Here is an 18,815-nt window from a genome sequence, read left to right as displayed (position 1 = left end):
GTAGTCAAGCAGTGCCGCCTCAACCTTTGGATATTTTCCAGTCTTAGGCCCACGGAAGGCCTTGCGTGTTTTGTTGGTGGCTTTCAGCTCTTCGTGCTGCCGTCTCCAGTAGTGCACACAAAACTCGTCCACGCCGAAGTGCCTGCCGGCGGCCCTGTTGCCGTTTTCCAGTGCATAATCGATGACCTTTAACTTGCAAGCAGCTGTGTAGCTTCCGTATCGGCCCATTGTGTTGCTGCAGAATGGACGCTACTACACATGCGACACGGAAACGGAACACTAACACTAAAATGGCGCTCGGTACGCGAACTTCACTTGTGGCTTGGCCTGGATTGGATTAGGGCTCTGTGCACTGGTAGTATGCATGATGCGTAAGAGATGGCGCTAGGCTGCCGCGCGCTATCATCATCATTGGCTGGAAGAAGCAGACGACATTTGATGCTGCGATTTGTCGGGGTGCGATAATTACGCGAGGAAAAAAAAAATCGCATTTTTGTTGGACGATGTGGGGGGTGCGAGAATTATGCGAGTGCGAGGATTATGCGAGTAAATACGGAAGGTAGGTAGGTAGTAGGTAGGTAGGTAGGTAGGTAGGAATTTTTTAGCACTGCAAAGTTGAGGACGAAAAAACATGGACAACACAGACGAAGTGCATCTAACAACTGAATTTATTGAAACAAGAAGATCAAAAAGGAGAGGAATGAGACGTAACATACGAAAGAATAGGCACTGTAGGCAAACCACGCATGAGCCAAGCATCGGTGCTACCTATGCAGTGAAACACGTGCATAAATCTAATTCAAACTTTACGTTATTTCCTGCTTATTGTCTGTATCAAAGAAGTCACTTATGCTCCGATTACATTTATATTTGCGTCGCTAAACATGCCACTTATCTTTCTGTGAGTGCTATAGATAGGAAGCTAACGCATGCAGCCAAATTTCCCCGACATCATACTGTAAGCTTCAATGATAGTTCTTCTGTTTTTGTCCTTGCTGTGCGCCACAGTGGAAGTGTCCCTGAAATTTGGGTTACATTTACAATTACAGCAGTGCTGAGCGATATTCCCTTCGATTGCAACCTTACTACACAAATTCTTGTATTCCTGAAGCCTTTTGTTCAGGCACCTGCCTGTCTGCCCAATGTAAGATGCCCCGCAGGTGAAAGGAATCCTGTCGGCATGTTTAATGCCAACGTACGGGCCGCAGTACAATTGCCTCAACAGCTTACACAGTGTTTGTCAAATTGTGTTCATTGCATTGAGCTGAATGTAACTGCTGTCTGCGAATAGAACCGCAACCTCTATTGTCTATGGTGACAACACAGTTAGCTCTGGAGGCCAACACAACTGCATACCATATTGGCTGCGTAAGTTCTCGCACGATTGCTGCTCATGGCATTCTGGACTTGGCTGCTCAATTTCACTATGCTGCTAGCATTTCTTCTGCTTTCTCAAGCAGTATATTTAAGCTGCATGCCTGTCACACTCTGAAGGTAAATAACTGAGGTGCATCCAGCTAAAGCCGAATTAATGAAAATTGGATCCCGTTGAATTCTACATATGCCTAGCAGTACCAGAGGTGGAGTACGATTTAGCCAGCTTTCTATGTTAACTAGGATTTTAGAAATTACGTAGGGTTTATGAGCTTTTGCTGTAGTAATTTGTGTGGCCTGTGTATCAAATTTCACAAGAACAAGATTTCATTTTGTGACTATGAGCTTTTTGCGTGCCTCGTTGATTTTGTTGCTGCAGGATTTGGCTGTACTAGGACACACCTAAAATTGACATCAACAAAATGCTTGTTCACTGGCGCAGAACTATCCTGCGACGGCCGTCCGAGGATCCTCCACGTGTGCAACGACACAAACTCGTTGCTGAAGCGTTCTCTCGCCGTCATGAGCTGAACCGGGGACAGGGCTCAATCAGCTTCCACAGTGTGCACGACGACCCCGTTGGTAAGTGGCCACAGTGCTGTTCCATGCATGAGCAGTTCAAAGGCAGCAGGTGTGTTTGCTTGGACATTGTCCCTGTTGAGCCACCACCAGACTCAAATGAAAGAATGTATAGATGCATCCAGAGTGTTTTCGAAAAATGTGGCCTGTAAGGAACAAACATTGAATGCTTTGGTATGAGGGCGCAACAAGTTAGCATGTTCAGGACACCCTGACCGGAAGTCCCCTGTTCATGTCATGACACTGCACATGTATGTTGCCTATTTATTTCTGGGTTAACGCCCAGAACCATTCAGTTGGAAGTGCCACTCGTCCTGTCATCGTGTGTGTCCCCCCCCTTTGTGTGTGTCTTCTAATTCGCGGCCTAATTATGTCCTTAAGGGGGGACGCAGGGATCGTTTGTAACTTTTTAGTTTCTTGGTCTAGGTTTATGAAATTTGGCACAAACACTACAAGTCATCTTAGAAAAGCAAATTCAAATTTTCATAAGGATATCTTTACTAGTTTTTATTTTATAAAAATTCACAAGTTCTTTGCTTGTGGAAAGCCTGGCACAGTGATGAAACATGTTAGGAGGCTAGAACTACTTTGTATCCTTGCTCACATACTGTTTGTACTTAATGACACTTTTAGATCTTTTTTTTTCACGGCCCTAATAAATTTCTGCTAAAGATTACATGCAAATGCCTTTGTCTCAGCTAATCGTGCCATGCAGGATTGAGACAGCTGCTCATATTGCGCATTTTTGATACAGTTCCGTTTTCCTGTGCCAAGCTGCTCCAAAAGCATGAAAATCGCAAAAATTGCGCCGAACTGCTCCAGAACAGCCTCGAAAGCCAGAATTTCGATGCCCACGTCAGCTTCATTGGGAAAAAAGGCTGAGTTGGCAACATCATTTTCTAAGTTACGCCTATAGCAGTGTCCGGGATATCAAGAAAATTAGACGTTCGCAAAACGCGCAGACGCACCCAGTCATGTTTCTATGCAGCTTTCTAATGAGGGCTCCCATGATGCCGCCATAACCTCCTCTGGGTTCTTGTAAATACCCGTGGCGCCCCAGAAATATTCTGCCGTGCCCCGAGCGTGCTACTGCTTCTCGCTAGGCTGTGTCTTCTGGCGCTATCAAGTGGCATGCGTAGCGGGAATGGCTCTCAGGTTCTTCGTTGTGCGTAGCGTGTTCCTCCGGTCGCAAAGGTTTTCGCGTCGACGCTGCTCCGTGTGGTCACCTGCGTGCGTTTGCTGTGGAAGTGTTTGTACCGTTACGACCCATACCATGCGTGGGAGAGGCATCACCCCTGTTGCATCAACGTGGCAACAACTAGCTTTCTGCATGCGGCGCGTCTCCGTAATGCTCTGGCGGTTTTTCACGCCGAAGCCGACAGCGGACTGATGCGAAGCGCCTTTGTGTCATTCCCTAATAAAAGCGTGCAGTACGCTTACAACGGCGCTATGCTCGCAGTACTGTACGTGGTAGTCAGTGCAAGATTGCTTTATGCAGTGTAAGAGAATACGGCTGCTCAAAGGAGAGAAGCGTTGAAATCACAGCACTTAGAAGGGTATACGAGCCGTCTGTGATGCCAGCCGAGATAGCGCGCGCGGCAACAATCGAGACCGCGCCGAGCGACCGCCTCCTCCCTCACGTTCCGTTGTGCTCCTTCAAAACGGGCGGCGCGTTTCCTCTCAGCATGAGAAGCAATCAATGGCAGGCCTGGCATGCGGTGTTATGTTATTGCATGCACCCTCCGCGCAACGGAGATCGGTCGGCGCTTTCCATCTCTGCCTCAGCCACGTTCGTCGCCCTCGCTCGCGCGCTTTTACCGAAGGGTAAAACATACGATGCGCGGGGGATGTTATCGATTTGGACTTTATACGGAACATGACTGTGATGCCGATGGCAAAAACCTGTTCAGAATGTCCATATAATTGCTATCGCAATAAAGCCAAAACAGTAATCTGCTAAACTATATCGCTGATCTTAAAAAGGCCTACTGCTATGTAACTGCAATTCTGCAATCACATTCTTTCTGCTGGTGTTTTTTTTTTTTTCAAATTTTTATGAAGTGAACATAGTTTGCAGAACCTTTTTTTTTTTTCAATTATTTCATGCTTTTCTTACTCGGGCTAGATAGGTCGCATAGTATTTAAAGAGGTAGTATACAGTTGAACCCACTTATAACGATCTATCGGTTATAACGACCATATTTGGGTGCACTTACGATTTTCCAATGCTAACCATTGAAGCTACGTCCACATATAGTGAACATTTTTCAAAGCCTCCTACTTTTACAACGAACACATCAGACACGGTCGCGGTAAAAATATGGTGCATACGAAGCGAAAAAAAGTTAAAACAGGCCTTGTAAAGCATGAGGGGGGCGCGCGCTCACGCGTGCCCCGCTTCAGTTTACTCGCGACTAAGATATATCCCTGATCGGCGAGCACCGCACGCAGATTTCGGACGTTGCGAGCGAGGTCGCTCACTTTCCAGCCTTTTTCTTCAGTGGCAGAATGGCAGTGAGAAAAAAAAAAGGGAGGCAGCATGAAGCCTTGCGGTCAGCTTTCGCACGGTAACCATTCCCGACAGCATTCTCTGCAGCTACGACCGCCTACGATGAACCAAACACTGCCTTGGAACGCAAGAAGGCATAAATGCAAGAAGTGATAACCGCGATAACTTTCCATCGCATAAAGGTAGACTGCGTCCCTAAACTCGTCCACGCCGCAATGTGCCGCAAAAGGTCATCTGTCTTTTCGGTAACGGCAGAGACCGGTCGATCGGTGATAATGACTTCCGCACAATTGCGGCGATGCCTTCGCGGATAAGCATCAGAAAAGAGCGAAGGCGAGATGGCGGCCGTCGATGAACGTGCCGTTATGCCTTATAGCCGACCACCTTATCACAGTCATCTGTAGATATCTGCTCGGCTGCGCGTGTGGCGTACACCGTACACTGCGGATTGACGGCGGTACGAGCGCGCCATGCTTAGCCATGCTGCCGTTCGCAAGTTTGCCGCCTCAGCGTCGTGCGAGACCGCTTTAAAGTGCGCGTCGCTTTGTAGAAATGAAAGTAGCTCGCTGTTGTTGCGCGGCGCGGGCACCGAAAACGTCGATGCACTGACAGCGAGCATATACTGCGTGTTTGACTAGGTGACAACTCAAGTGTGCCGCGCATCATCGTGCAGGGCCGCGAGAGCATCGCGGAGACGTAGAGTGCGCATTGCTTGCAAATTGCTTGTTTTCGCCGCGTTGAACGAACAGGCTACTCGCTGCGCCCGTGCACGGTCCGGAGTGAAGCAGGCACGAAGAACGTACAAACGCACCGTGCAAACAGCATACAGCATGCGGGCCGGCAGTGACTGCGAGCCAAGTAGGCGACGCGCTGCACGCAACTAGCCAGGGATTATCGGTTCCAAGTGGCAGTACTGCGCTTCGGTGTAACGGTCTCCAAAGGCTGCTTCAGTGTTATGTCTATCCTAGGCTAATTTAAATATGTACTTGTCCCCCCAAGTTGCCACAAATCTGTTTTTCAAGCTTGAGATGGCATAAAAAATTTCGCTAACTGCTCCAAATCAGGGTTCTTCTGCTCCAATATCGAAATTTTGCTGCTCCCAAAACTGCTCCCAAATCAATTTCAGCCAGTCTCACCCCTGGCCATACAGTAATTATGAAATAAGAAAACAATGAAAGCCTAAACGAAAATTCCAAGAGTGTGTTGAAGTTTAGCACAGTCTATGGATTACAACAAAACAAACAGCATAAAAATCGGTCTAGCCATAGTTGTGCTATGCTTTCCACAAGCGAAGTGGCAGGCACAAACAATCTTTTGAGAAAATGGACAACAAAGTTTTGGTTGCAGTTGACCCTATGCTAAAGTGAGCCAGGACAGTAATAATTGGTGTCCTTGCCAGAAGGCAATCTTTTGGGCCTCTACTTCTTATTTCGGCTGATTTAGGAAGTTTATTACCTTCTATCATTTACCGCGCACAGCTTTTGTGCAGCCCCCTGGAACGCTAATGCACGAGGCTGCATGTAAACGTTTGGACATCTTGGACTGTATCGCTACTTTTGCGTCCATGGAATGTGTCGTCAGGCGGCCTAAATAGTGGTGTATTAGTTTGGTGAAGCATTGCGATCGCCCCTGTCAACTACCGTGAAAACCGGCATATAGGTCGAAATTTTTTTCAAAAGACAGCCCTAAAAAGTCGACCCCCGTCTTATATACCGGTCATTGGCAGAAAAGCTTCGCAAGTCTAGCCACTGTGGGCAACTGAAGCCTCCATCGCCATCGCAATCATCAGCATCGCTTTGTTTACCACCAGCCTGGTGCCGTGGGCGATCTCATTTTGCATTTTTGTTGTTGTCTTGTGAATCTGTTTGGGCTCCGAGGTGCTTTTTTTTTTTGTTCTCGACCGGTGGCCGACGACAGTTCACCGTAGCGTTCAAGAAAACAGTGATCGAGTTCGTGAAGGCACGACGAAATCTGGTCTGAAGTGTGTGAAAGGTGTGTTGGAATGCTAGCGCACATGAACTTGAGCAGGAGCCGTGAGTCACAAACAATAACTGAAAGAAAGTTTATCTTTTCACGGGTGTTCTCGCTCTTCCACTCTCACCGGATACTGTTTCTTGGTTGCTTCCTGCGATGCTGGCAGCTCTGGTTACAGCGGCACGTATGGCTATGATCAGCGGGCAGATCGAGTGCACCACAGAAGCATTTGCTACTGACGGACGCTGAAGGATCACATCACGACACGCAGCGATCAGAAGAAAACTCTTTCAGTGCCAGACCGCAGCGTATCTATAGGTGGAAACGAAGGTTTGCACAGTTTAACCGGGAGCCGCGCACGCGTCGTGATTGCTACCGGGGACCTCAAAGTGCATCCAAATTAATGCTGTAAAGACGGTTGTGACGTTTTACGATAATACTTGAGCCTATCTTCTGGCTTTCTGCCATGTGGAACTTACATGTAAATAAATGGCATTTTTACTGTGCACCATTTGAAATTGCGTTTGTTACACGGTAAAGGCGCGCACCTTCTGATACTTTGGCTATTCCATGTACTTTTTTTTTTTTTTTTGATTTTCAGTACTTAGAAGTGGGGGGTTCGACCTATATTCCGGTTTTTACGGTACTTACGCCTAAAGATTCATTTCGTTGTACGATAAACCGCACCCGCGCCACAGAGCCAACGCCTTCTCGGTAGCCCGAAGCTGACGGCGACTTCGCACCGAACTGTAGCGCAGACTCGTTTTCTCACATTAGTAGAACCCCGCTGTTACGTTCCTCACTGCTGCGTTTTCCCGGCTGTTACGTCGTCTTCCGCCGGTCCCGGCATAGCTCCCATAGGATACAATGTATTGGGAACCCCGCTGTTACGTCGTAACTGTCGGACCGTTCCCGTATGATACGTCGCGAAGTGCGCCCGGAGCCGACCGAGTGACTACCAAAGAGAGCGGCCATGGTGCATTTTCACGCAGCTTGGCCTCGTTTGACCGTAATATTGGCCACATAAGAGGCGCAAGCAACAGAATCCTTCAATTGATGCAAACCAAAGCATGGCCTTCGAGATTCAAATTGCAAAGATGACGTCTATGACGTAACTGCTCGCGAAAGCAAGGCCTTCGAGATTGGCATTTACTATTGACAAAAGCATAGCCTCTAAGATTTGCATTGCACAAACATGGCGTGTATGACGTAATTGCTTGCGAAAGCAAGGCCTTCGAGATTGGCATTCACTTCTGCCATCGCGTTGGCGTAGACTCATCCATAGAGTTTCCTACAATACTTACTAGAGGGAACTCTGGCGCTAGTGTCTATGGGAGCTGCAATGCATCGCGCTTCAGCCAGCATGGGAATCATGGGTAGTAGCACGGATTTGTCTAAACTTCGTTCTTTTGGCTCCGTTTGGCTCCGCGTCGCCTGCATCCGCTTTGTCGCAAAACGAAGTTGAGCAGAAATCAGCAGTTTCACTTCACCACTTTAACTTCTTTAGGCTCACCGATTCAAATCTGGTCACGAAGTTCACAACGATCCATTCTTTTATCCGAAAGAAAACCAAAACATAGCAATAAACAAAGCCACAAGTGCGTTCGAAGCCCACAAGCACGAAGACTAGGCAAATCCGTGTACTACCCATCATTCCCATGGTGGCTGAACGATCGCAGCGCCAGAGTTCCCTCTAGGTCATTTTAGGAAACTCTATGGACTCATCATCATTGTTATTTGTCGGAGAACGGGAGGAGTTCGAGCTGGTTAGAGCTCGCATGGTCGTGCGTGCGGTTCGCGGTCGGACTCGCCGCGCCGGTCGTGATTGCGTGTGCTTAGTTCTTTCATGCCTACAGCTGTTGGTGTTAAAAAAATCACATACGTTGATTACATTTCTGTGGATAAGGCCGTCCTAAGCTCCGCGTTTCTATCCATCGACTAGATCGCGGCTGAGCGCGCCAATTTTCGTGCTGCTCGTAAGAATTGAAATAAAATTCTGTACCACTAAATATTTTGCCGTTTTTCCTGTTTTTCGGCTCTTACGTTTCCCGTCTCTTACGTTTATTTCCTACGGTCCCTTCAAAAACGTATCAGCGGGTTCTACTGTATTAACTTTTCTAAGTGAAACAAGAACGCTAGTGGGGACATTAGACGCCCGTTTTATCGAAACTGGACCAGAAACGCACGCGCCCGAAGCTCGGGTCTCAGCGGTGCGGCGCAAGAGCAAACGTCAGCAGATCGTCTCCGAAGTAAAGCTGGTAAAGCGGCACTCGCGCGTCATCTGATAGGTAGTAAGCCTTTTGATGATAAAGCGCTATGGCTTACATCGCTGTCGCTTTATTACCGTCCCGGCAAGGGATGACACGACGTGCTGGCAACCCAGTCGGTACGCCCCGATCTAATCACTGGCTCGCCCGATCCATGCGATACCGTCCCCTGTTTTCCTCCGTACGAAACTAAAGAGGCTCAGCACTGTGCCTCCCGTACACGCGTCACCTTTCGAACAGTTGCGATGATATGCTTACGGCTGCGGAGTGATCAAGCAGCGAGCACTCCGCTCGTAAACACAACGGCCGTTGCCGTGGCAACAACCAGTAGAAAAGCGCCTCTCAACAGTGTCGCGCGCTCCGACAATAGAAGTGCCACATACATTGCAAGGTTCATGAGAACGCCTTCGATTTTTTTGTTGTTTGCGCTTTTTCTATGCGGTGATCGTAAGCTTGAAGGGCGGCAACAGAAAGGCGGAACTTTGAGCTTTGAAACGATGCCAAGGTGGCGGCGCTCGGTGACAGAAAAGACGAGACGACACCGTGAATTGCGCCATTTTAGCGCAATTTTGGGCTTCGTTCTCACCGACCTCACGTACAAAATTATTTTTTGGGGGCACTTAGAGTGCATTTTCAGTGTAATCGTTTAAATACTGCCTAAATAAGAGGCAAGAGATGCCAAAACGAGTGTTTTCCAAAAATTGATTTTTTTTGGCTATTTTCGCGATTTGATCCCCGCACCCCCCCTTAACCCCTTAAGTGCTTTATTTTTTTGAAAATTTCCCAACCTAAAGTGCCTATTTTTTGATTGCTGATTTCGAATCTGATTGTACTAAAAAGTAGCTAGTCGATGCTGAAAAAATATTTGTACCACATACTTCGTCTAATCAAAACACGGAATAACACAAGGGGTCCTGTTGCAGCTCCTGCACCAAAAGCGAGTTTCCTTTCTCAACTTTTTCCCGTTTTCTCCTCGCTTCCGAGAGCAAATGAAGCGCTTTTGAAGAAACTGCTGAATATATTCCGTAAGATCATCTGGCGATGACAAGTTGAAAGTCTTGCCTTGAATGGCCAAGAATGGAAAGCGAGGAGGCTTCACAGGAGGATTGTCCGCATCAAGCAGGATCCACTGGCGAGCACTCGCGATGTTCGCTTCCGAGCTGTTTTCATCATCACCGGAGGAGATGCTCAATTCACCGCCGTCACTGTCTTCATTTCCGCACACAAGATAAACATCTGTATCCGAATCATCATCACTCGAAGAAGATGACGAGAATGAAAAGCTTCTTTTTCGTGTTGACGAGCCAGCTATGCATGGGTGGCCGCCACCGCAAGCCATCTTTTCTACAAAAACCGTGCTCTTTCCGCAGGAGAAAAATGAATTGTCAAGTAAATGCTGCCATCTGGTGGATTACACGCAATCTAAGCTGTAGAAGAGCGCCTCTTGTCCTGAACGCTAGAGGGGAGTACCTATTCTGCTAGGACAAGCTCTGCTCGTCCAAAGCACTTTGGGGACAGCTTGGGCAGGACGAGCTCTGCTCGTCCAAAGCAGTTAAGGGGTTAAGTAAATACTAACTAGGCCTTAAGTAAATACTAACAAACAGTCTTGTTAAAATGTTATGTGAGATAGCAGCTTGAAAGGCAACAAGGGTAAGAACGAGCACGAGGTCCTGGTCACCATTCTCGATATTGATGATATTTACTCTATTCACAGGTTTTATGTCCAAACATTGAATTCAAAGTTAGTCTTTTGAAAAAACATGATCGTATTAAAAATTAAAAATACATTTCTCCTGTGGTAAGTTAGATAGCAGTGTTGATCCAGCTGCACTATTTTGCTTCAATTCTACTTGTCCACACCTTGCCGCACCCATGTGAGCGCAGTGTGCACCAAAGTTCTCTATTTTCACCTGCTTATTACACAGTGTGTAGTCGTTCTGGCCTGAAGTGTTTCCTGGCACCAAACACCCCATTAACTTTTCCGCATTGCCACAGTCCCAACTTTTCACTGATGCACTTTTTCGTATTAAAGCATACACAGTCAGCATTGGTCTAACCACAGTGTCAGCACTGCCTTATCGCTGCAGAATGTTTTTCAATGTATCGATAGTAACACTATGCCTAAGTGCTAGTGTGCTGTCAGCAGTCCACTAGCAGACATCTAAGTACTTGTCGCACATTTGGTACCAAACCGACATAGTGCTGTGGCAAACCTGAGTGCATAGAAACTAAGCCATGGGAACACCGACGTGCCGCGGGCCGCAAGTATCACATTACCGTGCTCACGTGTTCCTTATGAAAAATGATTTAAGCAGCCTGCGTCATCACCAAACGGCTACAAGTTGCACACAAGTGGCTCTCAGTCTCCAAAACTTTCTAATCGATTCCACTATGTGTTGAGCACTGCTGCCATGTGGTGTTCTCACTGCTCACAAACTACTGAAGTGCAGATGCAGTGTGTGATGCTTTTCTTAAATCAAAAATGCAAGTTTTCCTAAGTTAATAAATAATTTAAATTAAGTGGTAGACGGGGGCTAAATATGATGGAGTCCTGCCACCTTAAAACGTCTTCGTGGAACCTTGTTAGGGCTAGTTGGTTCATGAACATTGTAGCATTGTGTCCCTGTATGTTCTCATCCCGTTGTCTGTGCTGCTTTGCCACAATGCTCGTTAGGGAAACCCCATGGGCCTCTCCTGCCATGGCCGACATTGAATGGACAGGTTTCACAGTAATGAAATAAATATCTATTGCGATGAAGCCTGGGGTCATGATAAATGGTCTAATCAGCATTCATTATTTGTGCGTACACTTTCTGCTGCATATCATGCAGGCATTCTAGAGCTATTTGGACAGCTAATGGTTAATAGTCATTAAGAACGATGGGGCATTAGTCATACTAAGTTGGGCCTATGACAACGTACTCTGCACGGGCAATTACATTAGTAAGGTTCTCATTCACAACAATTTTTTTAATTAGTAGACTTCTGTATGTTGGTTTGGTTTATTTTTCTGTTTCAGTGATGTCTCAGAACAGCTGTTGCTCGCATAAACTGTACATGCTACGTTCACCCTTGTCACTAATGCTTCGCCTCAATGCATGTCTTGTGTGTTGCGGTGCAGCCAATGTATGGCTTGACTCTTGTGACGCGCTGTCTGAACACGAAGAAAGACGCACAAAAAAAAAACACATGGTACAAAACACGAGTGCGAACTAATAACTGTTTATTTGATGAAAAAATTACAAATAATACAGGGTGATAGAAAGAAGGACAAAGGTGGTGTGCGCAAAGCACACAACAAGAGAAGAACCATCCATGTCAAGCCTCAAGTCTATCCATGTCCTATACACCTAGTGCGTGCCGACGGAAGCATCATAGGCGGCGAACTCAGTCATTACTCTCGCGAAAGCAAGCAGACGGCCGCCGTGGTTACCTACGTCGTTGTACGTGTGTTTCCATGTTGTTCACGTTTCCATAATAAAATAAGCAACGTTCGTTGTATGTGTGGTGGCCGAAACTTCAAGAAATGTCGAATAACAATTGCTGTGGAGTGGAGTGCTCAAACACCTTGAAAAACTTGCTCGCAACACGGTTTTACTCACTTACCGCAAGGCTTCCTGAGCAAGAGCGACGGAAGCAATGGATCGCAGCTATTCGTTGGGAAAGGAGAGCCGCTTCATTGTGCGAGTTAATATGTCACTTCATGTTCTCATGCTTTCGTTCTGCCATATTGGTGCTTGTTAGATGCACTCGATCATGTTCACACTGGTAGTGGTAAGTGACCAAAGTTATCGCAGCCTGAGCATGTGTTAGTTCGGTTTGACCACCGTCCAAGGGCACTTTGCTCAAACGTTCTATATTTATTATTTACAGGAAAAGAAATGCAGCAATGGTTGACTTCAGAAAGAACAAGAAGTGATTGAGACGTAACATTTGTAAACAAAACAAAGCGGATGTTCACCACGAGCTGCACCTCATAGCTGGTTACACTGGTCTGCACGACGCACCTTTCATATTCACCGACTTGACGATTCACTCCATGCCGACGTTCGTTCTCCTTTGCAGTCGGTCATCACGTGTCTCCTCGGCGACCCTCTTCAAAACTTGTCACTGCTCCCGCGGCCTCATCTCTTGATACTTTACTCAACGCATTAGCTCATCAAAAAATACGTATTCTGTGGTCGAGCGAACAGTGCTATCACTAGAACGACATAACTTTGCTGACTGACTCCTCACTGACTGACCCTCCGTCACCACGGCCGCGCGCTTGTATTGCCTGTATCGGCTCACGTCTGTATTTGGGAAGGTTCTAGTACATGTTTCGTCTGTGCGTAGCACAGCGAAAGCTAGGGAAAGGGCTAAATCCTCTCCCCGATTCGTCTGCAGAATCAGACGGCGCCGCTGGCGCTGCTCTGCTTTCTCTAATATCCCGATCTTTCGCAGGTGTTGGCTGTCTCGGCGGCGTCTTCTGCAGAGGCAGGCTTTCGGCACCTTTTGATACTTATTTTTTCGATGTGTGTGCTCTGTAGCGCACGAACCGTCGGCGCCGGGCTTTCGTGCCGTCATTTGAAATCGGCGACATGCGCTTCATGAAGCACTCGTTTGTGACAAACATCGTGCACAAGTCCACTTTCCTAGAGGCCCGCGCCTTTCCTGCAGCTGCCAGCGCAGAATTAGTTGTATGTCACCCGAACGAAGGGGAAATAGCATCCGCGAACTTTATCCATCTCCCCACAGCAAAGCTATGCAAGGCGCTGTCGTCTGCTCGGCTTCCCACACGTACTGTCGGCGGCGCCCGCTAGGTGGCCATCAGTGGCACCTCTATAGGCGGTGCACTAGGCGTAATTCTAAAGTTCTTTGTAAAAATGACACTTCATCAGTCCCGTATGCAAGGGTACAATGCTGTGGCATGTTTTTGTTACATTGATGATTTCTTATTATGTTTCCCTATGTCAAAGAGTGGAAATATAAATGCAGAAGATATCGTTGCAATGTTTAAGATCACCTTTCATGGTTAGATATTACCTACGAATTACCTACGATTTCTGGCATAAAACTTATAGATATCTCGATTTCGGAAGGTGAGGGACACACGTGCTAGGGATACGCTGTAAGGGGAGATAAATGTTTGTTGAGCTTCGTAATTGCTTTTAAGGCGCGAGAGAACACAATCACAAGGAAGGACACGGGACAGAGCGTTTGTTGAGCTATAGCTCGGGACATGTGAAAAGAAGTGTTGCATTTGTGTGCATGTTGAATAGCTGCAAAAATAGCTGCAAAAGATCGTTTGACCACGTGGTAGCACGAAGTGAAATGAAGCAAGTAGATAGACCCAGGGACAGCACTTACCCTGATGCCGTGATCACCTCCCTGGCTGAGAGGCTCTTAAAAAGCCTAGGGAGAGACATATAGTTTTGCCCTATGCCCACGGTGTTTCACATGGACTGAAAGAGATTGCAAGTAGGTACGGCATCCCCATGACCTTCACAGCGCCTAACAAACTAATTTCGCTCTTTCACCAAGTTAATCGTGATAATCAGAGGAAAAATCAATTATGTTCTGGTAATCATGTAAGCAAGTTTGTACCTTGTGAAAAAGATGCAGTATATTGTGTTCCCTTATCATGCGGAAAATGGTATGTTGGACAAACTGGTAGGTGCATTAACACATTTACGTGAGCATAATCATAACAATAAACACATTTGTCACCCGGGTAACATAGCCACCCATTGCAGCAGGTGCCATTGTGAGCCAGACCTTGAAAGCAGCACAGTTGTATCGCAATATAGAGATACAAGAGAAAGGGAGGTCATCGAAGCCTTCTCGATGTGCAACATTGGCGATGATTTGTGTGTTAGTACGCCATGGATACATTTGACTGAAGGTGAAGTGTCGTTTTTACAAAGAACTTTATATATAAGACATGGACAGGGTTGAGGCGAGACGTGGATGGTTCTTCTCTTGTTGTGTGCTTTGTGCACGCTACCGGTGTCCTTCTTTCTCACCCTGTATATTTTGGTCATTTTTTCATCAAATAAACAGTTGTTAGTTCGCACTCATGTTGTGTACTACGTGTGTGTGTTTTTTCTTTGTCTTTCTTTGTGTTCAGACAGCGCGTCGCAAGTGTCAACTATGTACAACCAACTAGCCCCTACTCTGGCCCTTCAAAATATAGCATTCTCAGACGTGAAAAAAAAAAAAACTTGATTGATGGCTGCTTTCTGACTGTTGGCATTGTCTCATTGTTTGAGCAGCATTTCCTGTTTGAACAGTAATAAGAATCCGCACCAAATAGTTACACACACTGTCTTACTGCTCTAAATGGCCTATGCCAAACAAAGTTTTTTTCACAACCAATGTAACTTCATCCTTTGTTGCATTAGCACCATCCAAGTGACCGCTCGTCACACAGAGGTTAAACAGGAGTGTCCATTTAATGAGACATAGGTTTCAGAGTTAGACACTGGGATGCCAGCAGTTCCTGCATGAAGACCAGCTAAGTTCTCAATGTGGTCCCCTTTGGCCTCATTCTTGTCTGGTGTGCAGGGATGAACTTGGACATGAACAGTGTGACATCACAAGACCTGTCTTCCACTTGGGCCGCGGCACTTCCCGGGTTTCTGCATCGTCGAGGTGCTGTAGCAGGGCCTAGTGCAATTCCACCAGTTCGGCGTTACTCATCAACATCTGGTAAGTAGCCAGCAAGATGGTTAAGCGTATCGGCGCACACTTTTCCCATACCCCTTGTCATGGGGTATGGGAAAAATTTATTTACTCCATGCTCTACTTCACCTTTTGTTCACCCTTCCTCTATGTTCTAATGTCGAACTAAACCACAGTAGACTCCCATTAATACAGATCGAACAACCATAAAACTGTGGTTGGATACCTAGTGAAAGAAAAGAAAGGGGCAAGCAAGAAGACTGTTTATTATGAAATCAAGGCTTAGATGGACACCCGTCTGGTTGGGAAGAATCATTGAATAAAAAGACAGACGCTGACCACAAGAGAATCAAAATGTATTGATGTTTCAGCACCGAGGCTCCCATTCTAGGAGCCAAAACGTCAATGCATTTTGATTCTCTTGTGATCGGCGTCCTCGTCTTTTTATTCAAAACTGTTTATTGCATCAGAATGGGGCATCGCGCTAACACACACGGACGAGGAAGAGACAACAGGACAAGCGCTTGTCCTGTTTCTTCCTCGTCCGTGTGTGTTAGCACTATGCCCCATTCTGCTAGCCCAAAAATCCACGTTAACAATGTTTATTGCAATTCCCTTCATTATCCTCGGAATGTGTTTGATTTTTGATCTGCTGAGTTCTCTATTACCTCAATAAGCCAGACCCAAGTAGTGTACTCGCTTAGTAAGGTTAACTTATTGCACAATGGCATTCAGTGGAGTGGTGTCCAGCTAAGTCTTGTTCTTTCTTGTTGCAGATGTTAGCCGGCAGCTTTCGTTGAGTGTGCGGCGCCAGTCTCTCGACTCCCAGATGAGCTACCAGGTGGCAGCAGAGCAGCAGTGGCTTGCAGCACAACGCGCGATCGCCCGCCACCAACGTCGAAAGACTCGACGTGAGCGTGAGCGACTCTTGCACATGGCAGCTCTTCACCGACCCTCACCTTTCCCTCACACGGCACCCATCAGGCGCGGCAGTGACTCGTCCATGCAAAGCTTGGCAGCCTCATCGCTTCAACGTGGCCTGCACAGTACGCTAACTGTTCCCAAACCGGCATCAGTGGCTCGGGCGACAAGCACGGGAGACTTAAACCCTGGCAGTGTGCTCACCCAAAACCACTTGTCTCTGCAGAGGCCATCTGTTGTGGGACAAAGGCGCAATGAATTGCTCATCAACCCACCATTCACCCATGGCATGTCTGAATCGGGTTCCACACGCATGTCTATGCGACGTAGTGGTACTGCAACATACAACGCTGCGGACAACATTAGTCCATCAATTGTGGCAGCAAATGGGGCTTCTGCCACAGCTCCAATTGGCCCGCCCAACCCAGCAGCTCCTCAGATGCTTCTTCCAGGCTACCCTGCTCTGGCTTCAGCCAACCCTTACACTGCCTACCTGAGCTACCTGAATGGCCTCCGGCTGCCAGGACACCCTCCACCTGAAGCCACCATACCTCCTTTTGGATATCCTGCGCCATTTGGCTACCCGGGCTTTCCTTTCTACCCTCCCGGCCTGTACCCGTACGGCCAGGGCTTTGCATCGTACCCTGAACTGGACCCGGCGCATACACCACTCATTCCACTGCATCCAATGCCAGACAGTTCAAGTGAGACAGGCTTCATACCAATCATAACATCAGATTCAGACTTCACAGATGCAGGCATACGTAGTCCCCACATGCTGTCAGCTCAGCGCATGGTAGAAGAGCGTGAGAGGGCACTTGCGGCAGCAATGGTTTCACCACCACGACCTCAGACACACCAGGAGACGCAGACTGAACAGAACAAAGAGACCCTCCTGACACCGACTCCCTTGAGGAAGGCACAGAGTGACAGGTCAGCTGCCGTGCCAGAGACAATAGAGATGCGAGAGATCAAGTCCGGCCAGTCAAGGTGGTCCAATGCATCGGCACTGTCTAGGGCAAGGGTATCGAAATCACCTCCTGGACCAAGGCTCTCATCACAGGCATCAAAGAGTAACACACCATTGCACAGATTCAGTTCTGTATCTCCACCTGTGACTCAATCACCTGCTGCATTGTCACCTCTGGCCCAGCAGCATGGCGACAGCGTGTCACTGAGATGTCGCGACGACTGCCAAGCCATCTGTGACCCTTGCAGTAGCAACAACAATACTCAGACATCATGGCCTCCTTGCAACCAGCAGGTGCATCAAGGTCTGCAGCATTGTTCGTGCCCATTGTATGGCCCTGAGCTGCCATTACCACACGCATCGTCGTACCTGCACGGATCCAACAGTGGATACCAGCAAGGAACACTATGCATGGACCAGTATTTTCCGGGAATAGCATCTGGAAGCACTGAGCCCAACACTTAGACTCAACCACGTCCGGCCATACGAATTCAGATGGTCCACACAGCTGTCACACATACCTCTTTGCTCCAGTGGAAAACAGTTGCGCAGACGGCGAGCTGCAGAGTTTTGCTGGAAATAACTGTACAGCACAGTGTCCCGAGCAGTGTCATGCAGCCGTTCCTCAGCCACAGGAGCAGTTCACCAGTGGCCACCTGGCAGCACCATCACCTTCTCAGCATCCTGCCTTCAATGGATGTTGCGAGACGCCGTCACACCAACAGAACCTCAGCAGTGGGTGCCCACAAGGTCTCACAGAGCCAGGGTTTGTGTCTAGGTGACTTTTAACTAGTGCTTGTCTTTCTTTTGTTGCATCTTCACAGATTTATCATCTCATTCCTCCATGCTCAAGAAGGAAAATAGTCGTCAGTGCTGTGTGGCTTCAAGAACAGTGGCTGCCATGTGGTACCAGGCATGCGTTAATTGTTGTATAGTTTTTAGCTTTACTGTGACTCTTTACATGCAGTGTTAGGCACAATAAAACATTCAAGAAGAGCTTCAGTGCAGCTTCATTTTTGTTACAGTGAATATATTTACGCTGACAGCTTGTGGGAAAATAGGCACCGTATATGCTGTTTTATCAAATTTGCAGAATTTTTTTTTTCGCAGTATTTTTCTCAGCATGATTTAGTTTATTGATTTATTTACATCTTCAAGGGGCCAGAACGCATTACAGAGTGAAGTGATAACATATAGCAAAAAAAAAAAATTCGGCAGATCCCACGTGCCGTGGGAGTCGATGTTATGTGAAGCATGCGGCGGGAAAGTGACTGTGGCATAATTTTTTTACTGAGCGACACATCACAAAATGCCATTTTACCACGTCACATTTTATACCTACACATATACTTTGAAGAGCCGCATATGTGTTATATATACCAGTTGTTTATGGTTGGGTAACGCTGCCAACAGCAACGTGGGTAGTATTACCAACACCACAAGCGGTAAGCTGATATGTAGTGCTTATACTTGTCCCTTATGATGGAGAACACACTCACGTTTCACGAACCCGTGTGCATGTGTGGAAGAATTTCCTGACATTTCTTGAACAACGTCA

At 47.2% G+C, this 18,815-nt stretch overlaps 1 protein-coding gene across 1 annotated transcript in view; it reads left to right on the top strand.

Moving 5' to 3' along the window:
- The window catches only part of LOC119384062 (smoothened homolog), a 126,126-nt gene extending 107,882 nt beyond the window's left edge, over window positions 1-18,244 (top strand). The window contains 4 exon segments of the mRNA XM_037652349.2: window positions 1,817-1,956; window positions 15,250-15,393; window positions 16,143-17,717; window positions 17,720-18,244. Coding sequence (XP_037508277.1) covers window positions 1,817-1,956; window positions 15,250-15,393; window positions 16,143-17,717; window positions 17,720-18,039 — 2,179 coding nt within the window. The 3' untranslated portion in view covers window positions 18,040-18,244.
- Window positions 18,245-18,815: the final 571 nt, after the last annotated feature.

The sequence above is a fragment of the Rhipicephalus sanguineus genome, chromosome 2 (assembly GCF_013339695.2).
Source record: "Rhipicephalus sanguineus isolate Rsan-2018 chromosome 2, BIME_Rsan_1.4, whole genome shotgun sequence".
In the NCBI taxonomy this organism is placed as follows: Eukaryota; Metazoa; Arthropoda; class Arachnida; order Ixodida; family Ixodidae; genus Rhipicephalus; species Rhipicephalus sanguineus.
Note: the sequence above shows the minus strand (reverse complement) of the source record. Positions and strands in the feature narration are given on the sequence as shown.